General features: G+C 39.3%; 1 protein-coding gene across 1 annotated transcript; it reads right to left on the reverse strand.

The window, feature by feature from the left end:
- Positions 1 to 10,561: 10,561 nt before the first annotated feature.
- Positions 10,562 to 13,399, reverse strand: LOC127435676 (uncharacterized protein K02A2.6-like). Its single transcript, XM_051689314.1, has 2 exons — positions 13,361 to 13,399; positions 10,562 to 13,276 (listed from the first exon to the last, which is right to left on the reverse strand). Exons 1-2 carry the CDS (start codon positions 13,397 to 13,399, stop codon positions 10,562 to 10,564), a joined length of 2,754 nt encoding a protein of 917 aa, XP_051545274.1.
- Positions 13,400 to 15,952: the final 2,553 nt, after the last annotated feature.

Below are 15,952 nucleotides of genomic sequence, written 5' to 3' on the forward strand. Positions count from 1 at the left end.
TAAGTGAAAAATTTGAATGTACTTCCCTAATGCAAATTTTATTATCCGTATAGTCATTAGAAACACCTTCCACTGACTGCTGTGACTACTTTGTAAAGAGAATTAACAGCAGTCGTAGTGAGTATGCGTCAAACATGTCAATAAGCTCATGGTCAAAAGAGTATACTTTGAAAGGCTGTGTGTTCGAGAATATCCGTCCAAGCTTAAGACTTCTTTATGGCCTTTATGGCTTTATTGGTTAGTGAAAGTAGAAATAGGACAGGAAACAACAGGGAAGCTTACATTCAAATCTATGTACAAGTTCAGGAAGCTGCCATTCAGTTAACTTCTCCTGTACAAAGCAATCCATTAATGTATTATCAGACCACCTGAAACATAAAAACACAGAGCTCCATTACATCAAACAGTTATTTGTATTTATGATGTATTATTGACCATATCTCCTTATGTGTTGATTTAATGACTGGGATAATTAATTCTCGCCAGCATATTAATTCAACTTCAAAATATGATAAAAGCATGTCGATATGATATGAAAAATGCTCCAGTATATCCGCTTAAGAAGTGCTGACTCGAGTCCCTCCTGAAGGCAATCCAAAATGCCCGCGACAGATAACTCAGCAACAGGGTTGTTTTGACTCAGCACCACAGTAAGACTTGAGGTGGGTGATGGGCATCTTTGACTGTTTACGTGGACACCAGAAAGTGTTCAGAAATGTATTGCTTTTAAAAATCAGAAAAAGCAAGAAATCCGCGTTTACATGACATTAATCGCGTGGCATGTACCTTCAGCTTAATTAAAGTAAACCAAAGCTAATTAACTAGCGGTACATTTAACATTTAATGTCATGTAAGCTGGCCTGTTTTCGCACATCCTTGCATATTTAGTGTACAGTAATGGTTTTAAAAACAATCTGTCCGAGCTGAAAACCGCTGCCTCCACCTGAGGCGAATTCAAACAGCCCGCATGCCACGTCAAGTATCTCAGCGCTGACTCGCTGAGTTGATTTGACCCAAGGAACTGGGCTGATGAGTCAGGGTTGGGGGAGGGGTGTATTGATTCAACTGTCAGTGAAAATGACCCAGCCATTAACCCAGCGGTTGGGTTACACAAAACTAAACTACCCAACACTGAGAAAATAACCCAATTAAATGGCCCAAAAGGCTCAACCCAGCATTTGGGTAGAAAAAATATCCCAGCATTTTTTAGAGTGTAGTGGAGAACCTGAAGGTGGAAAATAATATGGTGAAGAATGTTAAAAGAATGACAAGGGGAGCAGAGAAAAAAGAGACTGAGTCTGTCCTGACAGAGTTTGTGGAAAAAGTACTTCCAAAAGTGGTGTATTTTGGTTTCTTAAGAAACAATGTACGAGAATACTTTATAAAACCCATTAGATGTTTTAATTGCCAGGAATTTTGTCATGTACCTAAGGTATGCAAGGGAAAAAGACGATGTGCTAGATGTGGAGGGGAACATGATTATGGGAAGTGTGGAGAGGGAGTGAAGCCAAAATGCTGCAATTGTGGAGGAAATCACAGTGTTGCATATTGGGGATGTGAAGTGTATAAAAACGAGGTGGAGGTGCAACAGGTAAGAGTAAAGGAAAAAATATCATATGCTGAGGCAGTTAAAATGGTAGGACAGGGGAAACAAAATAAGGAAGTGGGAATTACTGAAGAACAAATGATGGTGAATGAGCTGTAAGATAAGAAGAAAGCATGGATGGAATAGAAGTTGGTGACTTTTATATCAGGTGTGATAAATGCAATGTATGAGATCAAGTCAAAAACAGAGTAATGGTAATGTTGTTTGGTGTGGTGATTTTAATGGGCACAATTCATTATGGAGAAGTGAAAGAACAGACAGTAATGGTCAGGTAATAGAAGAAATATTAGATGAGATGAACTTAGTATGTTTAAATGATGGTAGTGGTACTAGATTAGATGTTAATACAGGAAAAGAATCAGTTCGGGATCTTACATTTGTATATCAAGAAGGAACTATAGGATGTGATCATTATCTAATATGGTGTAAGATAAACATTGAAATCCCCTTGACCATAGGAAGCATGGGTGGAAAATGGAAATAGGAGAAAGCTAATTGGGAAAATTTTCAGGAAATAAGTAATATTTATATAAACCAGAACAACAACGAAATGAGTATAGAAGATCTAGATACAATTAAGCAGGGAATAAGGTTGGCTGCAATAGAAGCTATCCCTACGAGCAAAGGAAATATAAAGAAAAAGATAATGCCGTGGTGGGATAAGTGCAAGGAAGCAGTGAGGAAAAGTAACAGGGCTTTTAAATTGGTGAAAAGAACTCATAATTTCCAAAATATGATCCAATATAAACAAGCACAGGCTGTAGTAAGGCAGACAATAAGGCATGCAAAAAGAACATGCTGGGAAAAATATTGTGACACAATTGGAAATTCTGGTAGGAGAGGTGTGGAGAATGATAAAAAGGATGGGAGGGGACAAAAAGGATTGGAGTTATCCAGTGCTGGTTGAGGGAAATGATACAGCAGTAATTAATAAGGAAAAAGTAGAGATGATGGCAAATACTTTTGCTAAAGTAAATAGCTCTAGTAATCTATCTGAAGAAGGAAGAAGAGGCAGAGAGAGAACAAAATCTGATTACAGGGAGGTCTTATGTAGGAAAGAAAATAGAGATGGTGAGCTAGATGTTCCTTTTAACATGGGAGAAATTAAAAGAGCACTGGGAAAAACTAGAATAACAGCTCCTGGTTAAGATGAGATATGCTATAATATGATAAAACACCTAAGTGTAGATAGGCTTGAGAATTTACTATTGCCATATAATAAAGTGTGGGAAGAAGGTAGAATGCCAGGAAGTTGGAAAGAGGCAATAATAATTCCAATAAAGAAACCTGGAAAGGATGACAGTAAGCCAGGAAATTACAGACCTATTGCCCTGACATCACACATCTGTAAATTAATGGAACGAATTATAAATGAGAGATTAATGTACTTCCTGGAGAGTTGAAATTTGGTATCATCTTATCAAAGTGGTTTTGGTGTTTAGAACCAGTTAAAGGTTTTTGGTTCCTGGGAATATATTTGGATACAAATTTGACATGGAAACAACATAAAATATGTAGTTGATAAGTGTAAAAAAGTGATAAATGTCATGAGTTGTCTTTCAGGATTAAAATGGGGGGCTAATTTCATTGCTTTGAAATATATTTATACAGCTTTAATAAGGTCAAGATTAGACTATGGATGTATTGCGCTAGCAGACCTTGATATTGTGCAGGCCCAAGCTTTAAGAGTTTGTTTAGGAGCAGTAAAAACTACACCAGTGTCTGCAATACAAGTGGAAGCTGGAGAAATGCCATTGGGGCTGCGCCAAATTCATTTTGTAGCCAACTACTGGATTAATCTGAGGGGGCATAGAGATTACCACCCAACAAAAAAGGTGTTTCAAACATGTTGGGAGAAGGAAAGTATTCATAGGGAAAGCTTTGGGTGGACAGGAGATCAAGTAGCAAAAGATGTGGGAGTATTTGATATAGAGTTGGAAGAAACTGTTATATGGCCTAATAAACCAGAATGGGTGCTGGAGTATCCATACGTAGATATGGAACTTCTGAAGATTAGACGAAATAGCAAGATGTCTGGTATTATAGATGAGTATTATAGGTATAGGGGTTGTAAATATAAGGACAATATTCAGGTATTCACAGATTGATCAAAAGATTTAGAATCAAATGCAACAGGATCAGGTGTTAATGTGCCTAGTTTCCATGTGGAGCTTAATAAAAGAGCGTCTGACCATCTAAGTGTCTATGCTGTTGAATTATTTGCCATATTGATGGCAGTAGAGTGGTTGAGAAAACCAGGGGTGCCAAATTCTTAGTATGTAGTGATTCTATAGCTGCTCTTATAAGCATCAAATCAGGCGCAACCAGAAATCATCAGGATCTGCTCTATGAAATTTTGTTCAACTATTCAAGAATAAATATACAGGGGGAAAATGTCTCATTCATGTGGGTCCCAGCCCATTCAAGTATTCAGGGTAATGAAAGAGCAGATAAATTGGCAAAAATGTTGAAGTTATCAAAATCAGAAGAAAAAAGCATTGTATGGAGGAAAATAAATAAATAAATGGCAACAACAATGGGATAATACAGTAAAAGGGAGACATTTATACTCAATACAAAGCAGAGTAGGTATTGCAAGAAATACAGAAATGAAACGGAGAGCACAAGTAATAATAAGCAGGCTTAGAATGGGACATAGCAATCTTAATGGTACACTTCACATCATGGGAAAAACATCCAACAGGTTTGTGCACTCAGTGCCAGGAATATGAGACAGTTGAGCATATTCTTATGTCATGTGAGAAATTCAGCCAAGAAAGACAAGTAATGTTGATCCAACTACGGAAAATAGGATGGATAGAGGACAATATTAAAAGTATTCTAGAATGTACAGACAGTAAACAAGGGAGGAAGTGTCTATTTAATTTTCTGAAAAATACTGGACTGGACAAGCGATTTTAAATAATTGGACTCTAGGTAACAGGTGAACAGAAGGTGGCAGTAATGCAACAATCCGGATGCCAACTGCCATAAAACCCCAAAGAATAAGAAGAAGAAGAAGAAGAAGGATGAGGACCGGAAACGGAATCACGCGTGGCGCGAAAATTTTTACTCTTAACAAACAGGGAAATTACACAATAAGTTTACGGATTTAGATCCTCATTATGGATGATATCTCAGATGGTGGCAATGATATTGATATGGAATTTAAAGAAGTACGGTACAATAAAAGGAAAAAAGGAGTTAACACGGAGAATGAGTCTGACTCTGAACATGAACAAACATTACAAGATGTGAGCAGGAGTAGTAGACATTAATGTATGAATACAAATGATGGAAAAGAAATCGAAGTAATGTTTACTTTTGTCAAACAGGAAGAGCAGTTTACACATCCTGTTAAGTTATCGAAGGCAATAGAAAAAGAAATAGGAGTGGTGAAAATGGCATCATGCCTTAGCAATGGAAGAGTGATAATTAAATGCAAGGATGAGAATCAGAAAACATAGATTATGAAACTGAAGACATTAGCAGGTGGAAGGGTTGTTTGTTCTGAAATTGGCATAAAAAAAAGAGGAGTTATCAGTGGAGTTCCCCTTAATGTGTCGATGGATGACATTAAAGGAAATGTGGTAGGGAGAAAGGTTATCTCAGCCAGAATATTGACGACATGGTGAAACAAGGAAAGATGTGACAGCTTATCTGTAATGATACAGTTTGATAGACCCAACAGTGTGAGGTTAGGCTTCATTAACTTCCAAGTAAGGGAGTATGTACCTCCACCCTTGAATGTCAAGGGTGGAGGTACATGTCAACGTATGGGTCATACTGCATCTATATGCAAAGGGAAGATGCGTTGTGTGAAATGTGGAGGGGAACATGAGTACGGAAAATGTGATGAGGGAGCTGAAATTAAATGCTGTAATTGTGGCGGAGGGCACAGTGCTGCATATATAGGATGCCCAGTACAGCAGCAAGCCCGAGAGATTCAAAAGTTTAAAACATCCCAGAATGTAACCTATGCAGAAGCCGTCCGTATAGTTAAGGGTGATACTGGACTGACAGCAGTTAAACAATTTGGTCAAGGAGACAAGGTAAATGAACCAAGCAGCCGAGTAGCTCTACCAAGAGTAGAATCAACGGACATTCTGACAGTGAAGAAACTTGATTTTGTGGCTTTCATTTGTGCAGTAATCAATGGTACAGTGCAAGCTGAAAGGAAATCAGATACATTGAAAACAGTAGTTGGATGTGCAAACAGGTTTTTAAACTGTCTGGAGTATCTGCGGAACAGGTACATGCAATGCTTAAGTCCGATAAGGGAAGTAGTGATGGAAATAAGTATACAATGAATGATGCTTCACAGAGCAGTGTTACAGAGCATTATGTCTTTCCTTGTACTTCACTGGAATGCTAGGAATCTAATAGCTAATGGTCAAGAATTTAAGAAATATATCTTGTAATATGTGTACAAGAAACATGGTTATGTCAAGCAATACATTTTAAAGTGCCTGACAATGAGGTAGTAAGGAAAGACAGAGAAAAAAGAGGAGGAGGATGTGCTATCTTTATTAAAAAGAACTATATATAGCTTTTTATATATAGAAAGTTACATATTGAAAGTGAAATTGAGAGTTTAAATATAGACGTAATGATGTTATTGGATAAAATTAAGATTGTTCATTTGTATAATCCATGTAAGAAGTTAAGTATGGATATTTTAAAGAAGGCTACTGGAGAAATATCAAGTAAAATCATCATATGTGGTGAATTCAATTCCCATAATAGCCTATGGGGTAGCAAAAATACAGACTATAATGGGGAAATGATGGAAGAATTTATGGAAGATTACTCTCTAGTATGTTTGAATAATGGAAAGACCACAAGAATGGATATAATAAAAGGAAGTGAATCATGTTTGGATCTAACTTTAGTATCAGCTGCTAAAGCTGAGAAATGTACGTGGACAGTCTTAAATAATAATTTGGGAAGCGATCATTGCCCAGTACTTTTTAACATCCAGATTGTGCCACAATACCAAGACTTTTATCAACGCAAGAAATGGGATTATAAGAAGGCGGATTTGGAAAAATGTTAATTGTTATGTGAAGAGTTAAGTAATAGTATGTCTTTGGAAGGAAATATTGAAGACAATTATGGTAAATTTGTAAATATGATATCTTTTGCAGCAAAGGAATCTATTCCTATAGCAATGTGTAGGAAGGAAAAGAAAAGTGTACCATGGTGGAATGAGGAATGCAAACTGGCAATACAAGAAATGAAGAAGGCATTTCAAGTGGTAAGGAAAACATTCTCTCGAGGCAGTTTTAGATTATCAAAGGAAAAGAGCTATTGTGAGGAAAGTAATTAAAGATGCAAAAAGGAAAACATGTGGAAATGTTTGCAGCACAATTGGAAAGGAAACAGGAATGGATAAGGTATGGCGAATGATCAAAAAAAATAAATGGAATTAATTGCTAAAAAAAAATCCTGTCCTTGAAGATGATGATACAGTAGCTATTACCAATAAGGAGAAAGCAGAGTTAAAATCCACAGTATTGAAAATCTAGGTGATACATTTTTAATAAGAAGACAACAGATCCAGAATGCGTATGGAAATGGATGTCAGAAAAGTGAAACATTTCATAGCGTAATGGATGATGAATTTAGTTAATTTGAGTTGAAAATAGCAATTAACCAATCAAGTAATACCACACCAGGAAGAGACATGATAAGTTATAAAATACCTTGAATAATTTGCTAAGAATATATAATCAAATATGGTATGAAGGAACCATACCTAAAGACTGGAAAAGTGCAATAGTGATACCGGTAGCTAAACCTTGGGAAAGATATAGCAAAACCTAACAGTGATAGACCAATTGCACTTACTTCCACCATGTGTAAAGCAATGGAAAAGATGATTGTGAGAAGGTTCAATTATATATTAGAGAAAACAGAAACTGTCTCACCATACCAGAGTGGTTTTAGAAAAGGAAGATTTCCATTGGATGCTTTAATATTGTTGGTGATTCAAGTTAAAAAAGCATTAGTGTTAAAAGAATACTTAGTTGCAGTATTCTTTGATATAGAAAAGGCTTATGACACTTTATGGAGAGGACTTCTGATTAAATTACAGAAGATTTTATATGATAAAAGACAAACTATATGATACTCACAAAGAAAAAGTTAAAAATCATAATACCTTGAAAATATACAATCAAACACTGGAAAAAGTGTCGGAGTTTAAATATCTTGGTATGTGGTTTGACGAGACATTAAGTAGGAAAAGGCACATCAGTAAAATAGAAACAAAATGCAAACAAATTATTAACTGCATACGTGAAGTGACCGGATATCATTGGGGTGCTAGCAGTGATGCATTACTATGCATGAATCAAGGATTTATATGGATTATGGCTGTGTTGTATTCAATTCAGCATCTAAGTCAGTTTTGAAGAAACTGGATGTAATACAAGCTAGGGCTTTAAGAATCTGCTAAATGCAATGAGAATATTGATGGGAGAAATGCCTTTGGATTTGAAGAGGGAGAAACAAGCTATAACATACTGGGTGAAACTACAGTGTAGATAAACATCCTACCCTTAGAGTTCTAGAGGACTGTTGGGAGTATAAATATAAGGGAGGTAATAGCTTTAGGTGGAAAAGTGGACAGTGGGCCAAAGATATAGGAATTAATAATATGTCATTTTGTCCGGTGGTGCCTTTAGGTGGCAACCCATTTTGGAAAATCCCAGAACCAATGGTTGATATACGTTTATTAGAAGAACAGAGGAATATGAAAGAAATATGTAATTACGGAAATATGGTGAGTACAATATTGAGCGAGAGATTTCATTCATTCATATAAATATATACAGATGGTTCCAAAGATCCAATAAATCAAAATATTGGAATAGGAGTGTTTATACCTAAATTTAAAATAAAGATGAGTCAAAGGTTAAATAATTGTTTACAGTATATACTGCAGAATTGATTGCCATAATAGTAGGTTTGCAATGGATAGAGTAAAAAAAAAATGATATGGTTGTTATATGCTCTGATTCAGTTTTGTTGGTGAAATGAGGTGGCTGATAGATTAGCCAAAAGTGCACTTGGGAAAAGAGAAGTAGATATTCAAGTGTCAATGGGGAAAGGTGAGATAAAAGCTATAATTCAGAAGGAATTAAATAAAGAATAGCAGGGAAGATGGGATAGTAGCAGCAAAGGTAGGTGGCTTTATAAAATCAGGAAGATAGTGGCAAGTAAATGGTCTATGGGAATGAATAGAAGGGAGGAAGTATTGTTAGCGAGGCTCAGACTGGGAAATACATGCTTAAACTCAACAATTATGAGTAAGCATAGAGATGGATTGTGTGACAACTGTAGGATGTTAGAAACTGTGGAGCATGTACTGTTGGTATGTGATAAGTATAATGAATATAGTAAAAACTTATTTGAGAGCATTTGTGGATCAGTAAGTGTAGAGGATATTTTGGGTCTAGCGGATACACAGGTGTATAAAGCACTTTTTACCTTTCTACATGACACAGGTTTAGATAGAAGAATATAATATGGTGCAATGCTTGGATTGGGACTGTGTGGAGATTTGGTAAAGGATGGAGGAGCTGAACACGCAGCGCCATCTGATGCCAGATCCACAACATAGTTCTATGATCTTGGTAGAGCATCATGTTTTTAGGCAAAAAGGATGTAGGATATAAAATATGGTAGGTGACGGTAATGCTCCTAGGAGTGAACGGCCATTAACAAGAAGTAGTAGTATAAATGACACTATTGTACATTTTTGTTGAAGATATTCAAATGTACAGTGTTATTATAACAGCTAAATGGCATAATATATATGACATGAGGGCTGGAGCGCGTGGACTTTGAATTTGAGTCGTGTTGGTGGATTCATTGAGGATGTTCCGCCTTCTGTTGCCCATCTTGGCCTACTGGAGTTTTTTAAATTTTTTTATTTGGAATGCCCAATTCCCAATGTGCTTTTAAGTCCTCATGGTTGCGTAGTGATTCGCCTCAATCCGGGTGGTGGAGGACAAATCTCAGTTGCTCAGGTCTGGTCTGAGACCGTCAACCCACGCATCTTATCACGTGGCTTTTTGACCGCATTGCCATGGAGACATAGCGCGTGTGGAGGCTTCACACCATCCACACTCAACTCACCACGCGCCCCACCGAGATCTAACCACATTATTGCGACCACGAGGAGGTTACCCCATGTGACTCTACCCTCCCTAGCAACCGGGCCAATTTGGTTGCTTAGGAGACTTGGCTGGAGTCACTCAGCACGCCCTGGGATTCGAACTAGCGAATTAGCGAACTCCAGGAGTGGTAGCCAGCATCTTTTTACCACTGAGCTACCCAGGCCCCTGCCTATTGGAGTTTTACTATTTGCCCACGCCAGTTTCAGCAGAGAGCCCCCTGCTTGTTTGCAAGTCCATGCAATCATCTTTCTTCTGATATGGTTTTTATTCTACTCATTTCTGGATTTACGGTGTTTGAATTCCTCAGACCGCCTGTCAGACGGAGTATACAAGTATTGTGCTGCACTTGGAATTGCGTGTCGCCGGTATGTCCATCGAGGGTCACGCCGACATCCCTGCAGATTACCGGCTGATTCCCCTGACAACCACCATGTAAGACACTTGAACAACAGGAGGAGGCGGTTGTAACTTTGGAAACTTTTACTGAACTCAAGCATCACAGAACATACTTAATTTGGCCAGCACCAGGATACCTCTGGCCAATAAAACACATATTCACCCAACACGGGAATGCCCCTCCCAGTCTTTTGGCCTCTTAAAGGAGCCTCACCCTTGCAAAAGCCAGTCAATACATTACACCCCTTTTCCCCAGTCCACAAAATCTGAAAATCTTCGTGGAGGGCGATGCTCTCTTTCGGGGTACCTCGAGAAGGAAGAGACTCAGACATGCCCTCAACTCCAGTAAAGCCACTATCAGGGTTTTCCACATCTACTGAGGGTGGCTGTAACTCAAACATTTCAGCCACTGCGGGCATAGACGGAGGGACAGTGTAGCCATCTGGCTCAGTCTTGGTGGGTTGGTCGAGGGTGCCGCCCTGTCCAGCAGCTGATCAACATGTCGTCTGTGCATATGCCCATCACCAGTCCTGACCTTGTATGACAAGGGGCCTGTGACATCCACGATGATTCCAGGCATCCATTTAGAATCTCTGGTGTAACTTCTCATGTACACCAAGTCATTCGGTTTAAACTCTCTGACTGTGCCAGGGCATTTTTCAGCATTCAGCTCCTGTCTGCAGAGCATATCACCTTCATGGTCAGGATGCAGACGATCCAGGGCAGTGGTCAGTCGTTGATTCATGAGCAACTCAGCAGGACTTTTTCCAGTTGACGAATTGGGTGTGACGTGTTGTGACAACAAGAAACGGGCGAGCCGGGTCTGCCACTCACCCTTGGTGATGCGAGACAGGGCCTCTTTGGTTGTCTGCACCATGCGTTCAGCTTGACCATTTGAGCTCGGGTGATAAGGTGCTGTAGTGACATGCCGAATGCCGTTGTGCTCGGCAAACTCTTGGAACTCTGCAGCGGTGAAAGAAGCACCATTGTCTGAGACTATGACATCGGGAAAACCATGTGTTGCAAAATGTAGTCTCAGAGTGTTAATGACTGCTGATGATGACATGGAACTCATCAGAGACACCTCCAGCCACTTGCTATGTGCATCAACCACTATGAGGAATATATTGCCCTGAAAAGGGCCTGCAAAGTCAATATGCAGCCGGGACCATCTTTTTGTCATCCACTCCCAAGGGTGCACTTTCGCCTTAGGAGGTGCATGACGTGACTTCTGACAGGTTTTGCATTCCTTGACAGTTTCCTCTACCTCTCTGTCCATGCCCGGCCACCACACATAACTCCTTGCGAGTCCCTTCATGTGTACAATGCCTGGGTGTGCGTCATGTAACATAGCAAGTACTTCTCTCCTTGCCAAGCAAGGAACAACCACACGGCTTCCCCATAGCAAACAGTTCTTATGTGCAGAGAGTTCATGGTGGCGTGAAAAGAAGGGTCTGAACCGGCTATCCATTACATCGGCCGGCCACCCATGCAGCACCCAGTGCAGTACTCGTGACATGACAGGATCCTTAAGCGTAAGGTTAGCGATTCGTTCAGCATGCATGGGTGCATCTGGCACCATTTCCAGAAGCAATACTTCCAAGGGTGTTGGCATAACAGCATCAGATGCCAGCAAGGGTATGCGACTCAGGGCGTCAGCATTGCCCATGTGTTTGCCTGGTCTGTAGCACAGCTCATAGTCGTAAGCTCCAATAATCAAACTCCAACGTAGCATCCGTGGTGAAAAGATGGCAGGCATTGGCTTGGAATGGTGTAAGAGTCCCAGCATAGGTTTGTGGTCCGTAAAAATCATGAAATGGCGGCCTGCGAGATACTGGTGAAACTTTCTGACAGCAAAAACAACCGCCAATGCTTTCTTATCAATTTGGGCATAATTCCGCTCAGTGGTGGTCATTGTTCTGGAAGCAAAGCAAAGGGGCCTCTCCTGGCCATCACGTTCCATGTGGAACAATAAAGCCCCAAGTCCATAGGGTGAGGTGTCGCAAACCACTGCCAGGGGTTTCTTTTCATCATAATGCACCAGCACTTTATCCGTTTGCAGCAACTGTTTCGCCTGGGCATATACCATCTTGCGCTTCGCTCCCCACTGCCAAGTAGCAGACTGGTCTAGAAGGTGATGCAGGGGTTCCAGGATGGTGACCTTGTTGGGAAGAAAACAGCTGTAAAAGTTAAGCAGCCCCAAGAATGCCTGAAGTTCTGTTTTGTTCCGTGGGAGCGGAGCTTTTTGGATAGCTTCCACTTTTTCACGGGTTGGTTTGATGCCAACCTTATCCTCTCTAAATCCCAAAAACTCCACTTGAGTAACTGCAAAAATGCTTTTCTCTTTTTTTAGACGTAACCCAGCTTCAGCAAAGCATTTCAGTACGGCCCGTAGCCGTGCGTTGTGTTCTTCTATGGTTTTGCCTGAAATCAGGATGTCATCCAGGTATGGCTGGACTCCTGGAATTCCTGCGAGCAAGGTGTCCATAAATCTTTGAAATATTGAAACGGCCGTTGACACCCCAAATTGCAACCGTTGAGCCCAGAAAAGCCCACGGTGAGTGTTAATAGTCAATAAGTCCGCTGCGTCATCATCCAATAGAAGCTGCAGATAAGCTTGTTTCAAATTAAGTTTAGTGAAAACTACTCCTCCAGCTAGCTTCGAGAACAGTCCAGATGCTGTGGGTATAGGGTACACGTCAGGTTTAACAGCTGTATTCACAGTACAGCGGTAATCACCGCAAATCCTCAGGCCCCCATCTTTTTTTGCTACAGCCACTATAGGTGTGGCCCACTTTGCATGTCGAACAGGTTCAAAAATTCCTTGAGCCACCAATTTGTCCAACTCCTCGTCAAGCTGTGGCCGTAAAGCAAAAGGAACTGACCGGGCTTTGAAGAAACGTGGAGTAACTGTGGAATCAATGTCAATAGAGATCGGGGGGGTTCGGCAAACCCCAGTGTCCTGAAAAACCTCTGAATATTCAGTCAGTATTTCCTCTATAGACTGCAGCTGTACCCTGTGTACCCCTTCAACTGATATTCCTAGGGCATCAAACCAGTCCCGTCCCAACAGACTAGTGCCCTGGCCCTGGATGACGAACAAAGGCAGTGTGTTTCATGTTCCTTTGTTCAATACTTCCACAAATATTTTTTCTTTCACTTCCAAGGTTACCTGTGACCACTGCTTTAATATTCCATTGTTTGCATGCATTTCAGGGGGTTGAGAGGGCCACAATGATTGATAAGTATGCTCACTAATCAAGGAGCATGCCGCTCCTGAATCCACTTCCACTGCGTGTGCTTGTTTGTTCAGTATCACAGTGATTTTTTGCTAAATTGCTTCAAAGATATTAAGCACTGGCTGGCAAACAATGTTTTCCAATTAAATGAAAGCAAAATCGAAGTTCTGATTTTAGGTTCCTCCATGTCCTACTTACCTGGCCTGGTTGTCCAGTTAGGTCCTCTGTCATCAAATGTACAAGATAATGTAAGGAGTCTTGGAGTGATTTTAGACTCATCATTACCTTTCAATAAGCAGATCAGTGCTGTTGTCAAGGGTAGCTTTTTCCACCTGAGATCTATCGCTAAAATGAAACATTTTCTTTCCCAAAAAGACTTGGAAATTGTGATCCACTCACTTATTTCATCAAGGTTAGACTATTGCAACTCATTGTACATTGGTCTGCCCCAAACTGCGTTATCCCGCCTACAGCTTGTGCAAAATGCGACAGCTAGGCTTTAAACAGGGTCAAGAAAGAGGGATCACATTTCCCCTGTTTTAGCATCTCTACAATGGTTTCCATTGAAATTCAGGGTCGATTTTAAAATTCTGATTTTTGTCTACAAGGCACTATCTGGTCTCGCGCCCCAAAATATCAGTGACCTTCTACACCCTTACTCCCCCACCAGAGTGCTCAGGTCTTCTGATCAACTTCTTTTGAATGTTCCTCGTTGCCACTATAGATCTAAGGGTGACCGTGCCTTTTCTGTGATAGGTCCTAATCTATGGAATAGTCTCCCTTTCCATGTGAGGTCAGCTTCAACTTTAGCCATTTTTAAATCTTCTTTAAAAACATATTTTTATTCTGTGGCTTTTGAATAGATCATTGAATAGGTTGAAATGGATTAATACATGATGTTGTATTTAAATGTTTTTATTTATTTTATTACGTTTTATATTTAAACTTTAAATCAATCTGTTTTATTGATATTTTTGATTGTTTGATCTGTAAAGCACTTTGGGTCAACTTCTGTTGTTTTAAAATGTGCTCTATAAATAAATAAAGGTTGACATACTGTAAGTTTCAGAACTCAAAACTTTCTTCTCACTGCAAAAAGATTTTTGAAGCATTTGTTGAAAAAATAAAAACAACAACAACAAAACACTCATTTTCTAGTTCCTCCACATTGAGATCAGATGTCACACTGTAGTAGACATTTGCATCTGACCTCTTCCACTGTAGTTTAATGCAATACTTTAGATTAATTAAAAAATGCCGATGTTATGGGACATAGTAAGAAATAGCACCCTCCTTTCGTACTTCGGGTCATTTTTTAACCATACTGAAAACCATTCAAAATGCATAAATTCTTTATTAGGGTACAACTGCACTAAACGGCATTACCCTATCAAATGAAATCATGTTAGTAAACTTATCTTGTAACATATGATCTATTAAAATAGTCTCTCTGTGGGTGTTTGAGTGGAAAGTATCCAAATTGTGGGAAAGGTGCAGTACCAGGGGCGTTTCTAGGACTTGAGGAGGTTCGGGGCTTAACAGGAGCGGGAGCGTGGGGGGATTCACGTCACATAATGCCACTTAGAGTAAAATTTTAGTCTTAAGTGTGTCAAAATTCTGAGAATGACGTCATTTTACTCTTATTCCTAGACTTAAGAATATGATTCATAAAGGTTTATAAGTGATAAGATTTGTTCTCAGCTCCTAAATTGTTTAAGAGTGCTGGAGAGGTCTCCTAACCTAGTTAAGAGTAACACGATAAATGTGTTCTGCAGAGAAAACACACTCTGCAAAAAAGAAAGAATGTGTTGGACTTATAACATTGGAAATTGGGCAAATGTGTTTCCTAGTTAAGCAAAATTAAATCAATCAGTATATGTAATATATATATATATATATATATATATATATATATATATATATATATATATATATATATATATATTAATTGCGCATTTTTTCATTTAATAAATACACTGAAACTCGCTGTGAGTTAAGCATTTGAACATTTTGTTGGGTTACTTGTCTAAGCTTTCAGAGGGCTGCAACAACTAATTAATGAAATCTATACTAGCGGCCAAAAGTTGGGAATAAAGTACAGATTTTGCTCTCATGGAAAGAAATTGGTACTTTTATTCACCAAAGTGGCATTCAACTGATCACAATGTATAGTCAGGACATTAATAACATGAAAAATTACTATTACAATTTGAAAAATATATTCAGAACTTCTTAAACTAAGAGTTCTCTAACTAAGAGAACAAAGATTTCTCATCAAAAAATCCTCCACGTGCAGCAATGACAGCTTTGCAGATCCTTGGCATTCTAGCTGTCAGTTTGTCCTGATACTCAGGTGACATTTCACCCCACACTTCCTGTATCACTTGCCATAGATGTGTCTGTCTTATCGGGCACTTCTCACGCACCTTACAGTCTAACTGATCCCACAAAAACTCAATGGGGTTAAGATCCATAACACTCTTTTCCAATTATCTGTTGTCCAATGTCTGTGTTTCTTTGCCCAC

This window comes from Myxocyprinus asiaticus, chromosome 46 (assembly GCF_019703515.2).
Source record: "Myxocyprinus asiaticus isolate MX2 ecotype Aquarium Trade chromosome 46, UBuf_Myxa_2, whole genome shotgun sequence".
Classification (NCBI taxonomy): domain Eukaryota; kingdom Metazoa; phylum Chordata; class Actinopteri; order Cypriniformes; family Catostomidae; genus Myxocyprinus; species Myxocyprinus asiaticus.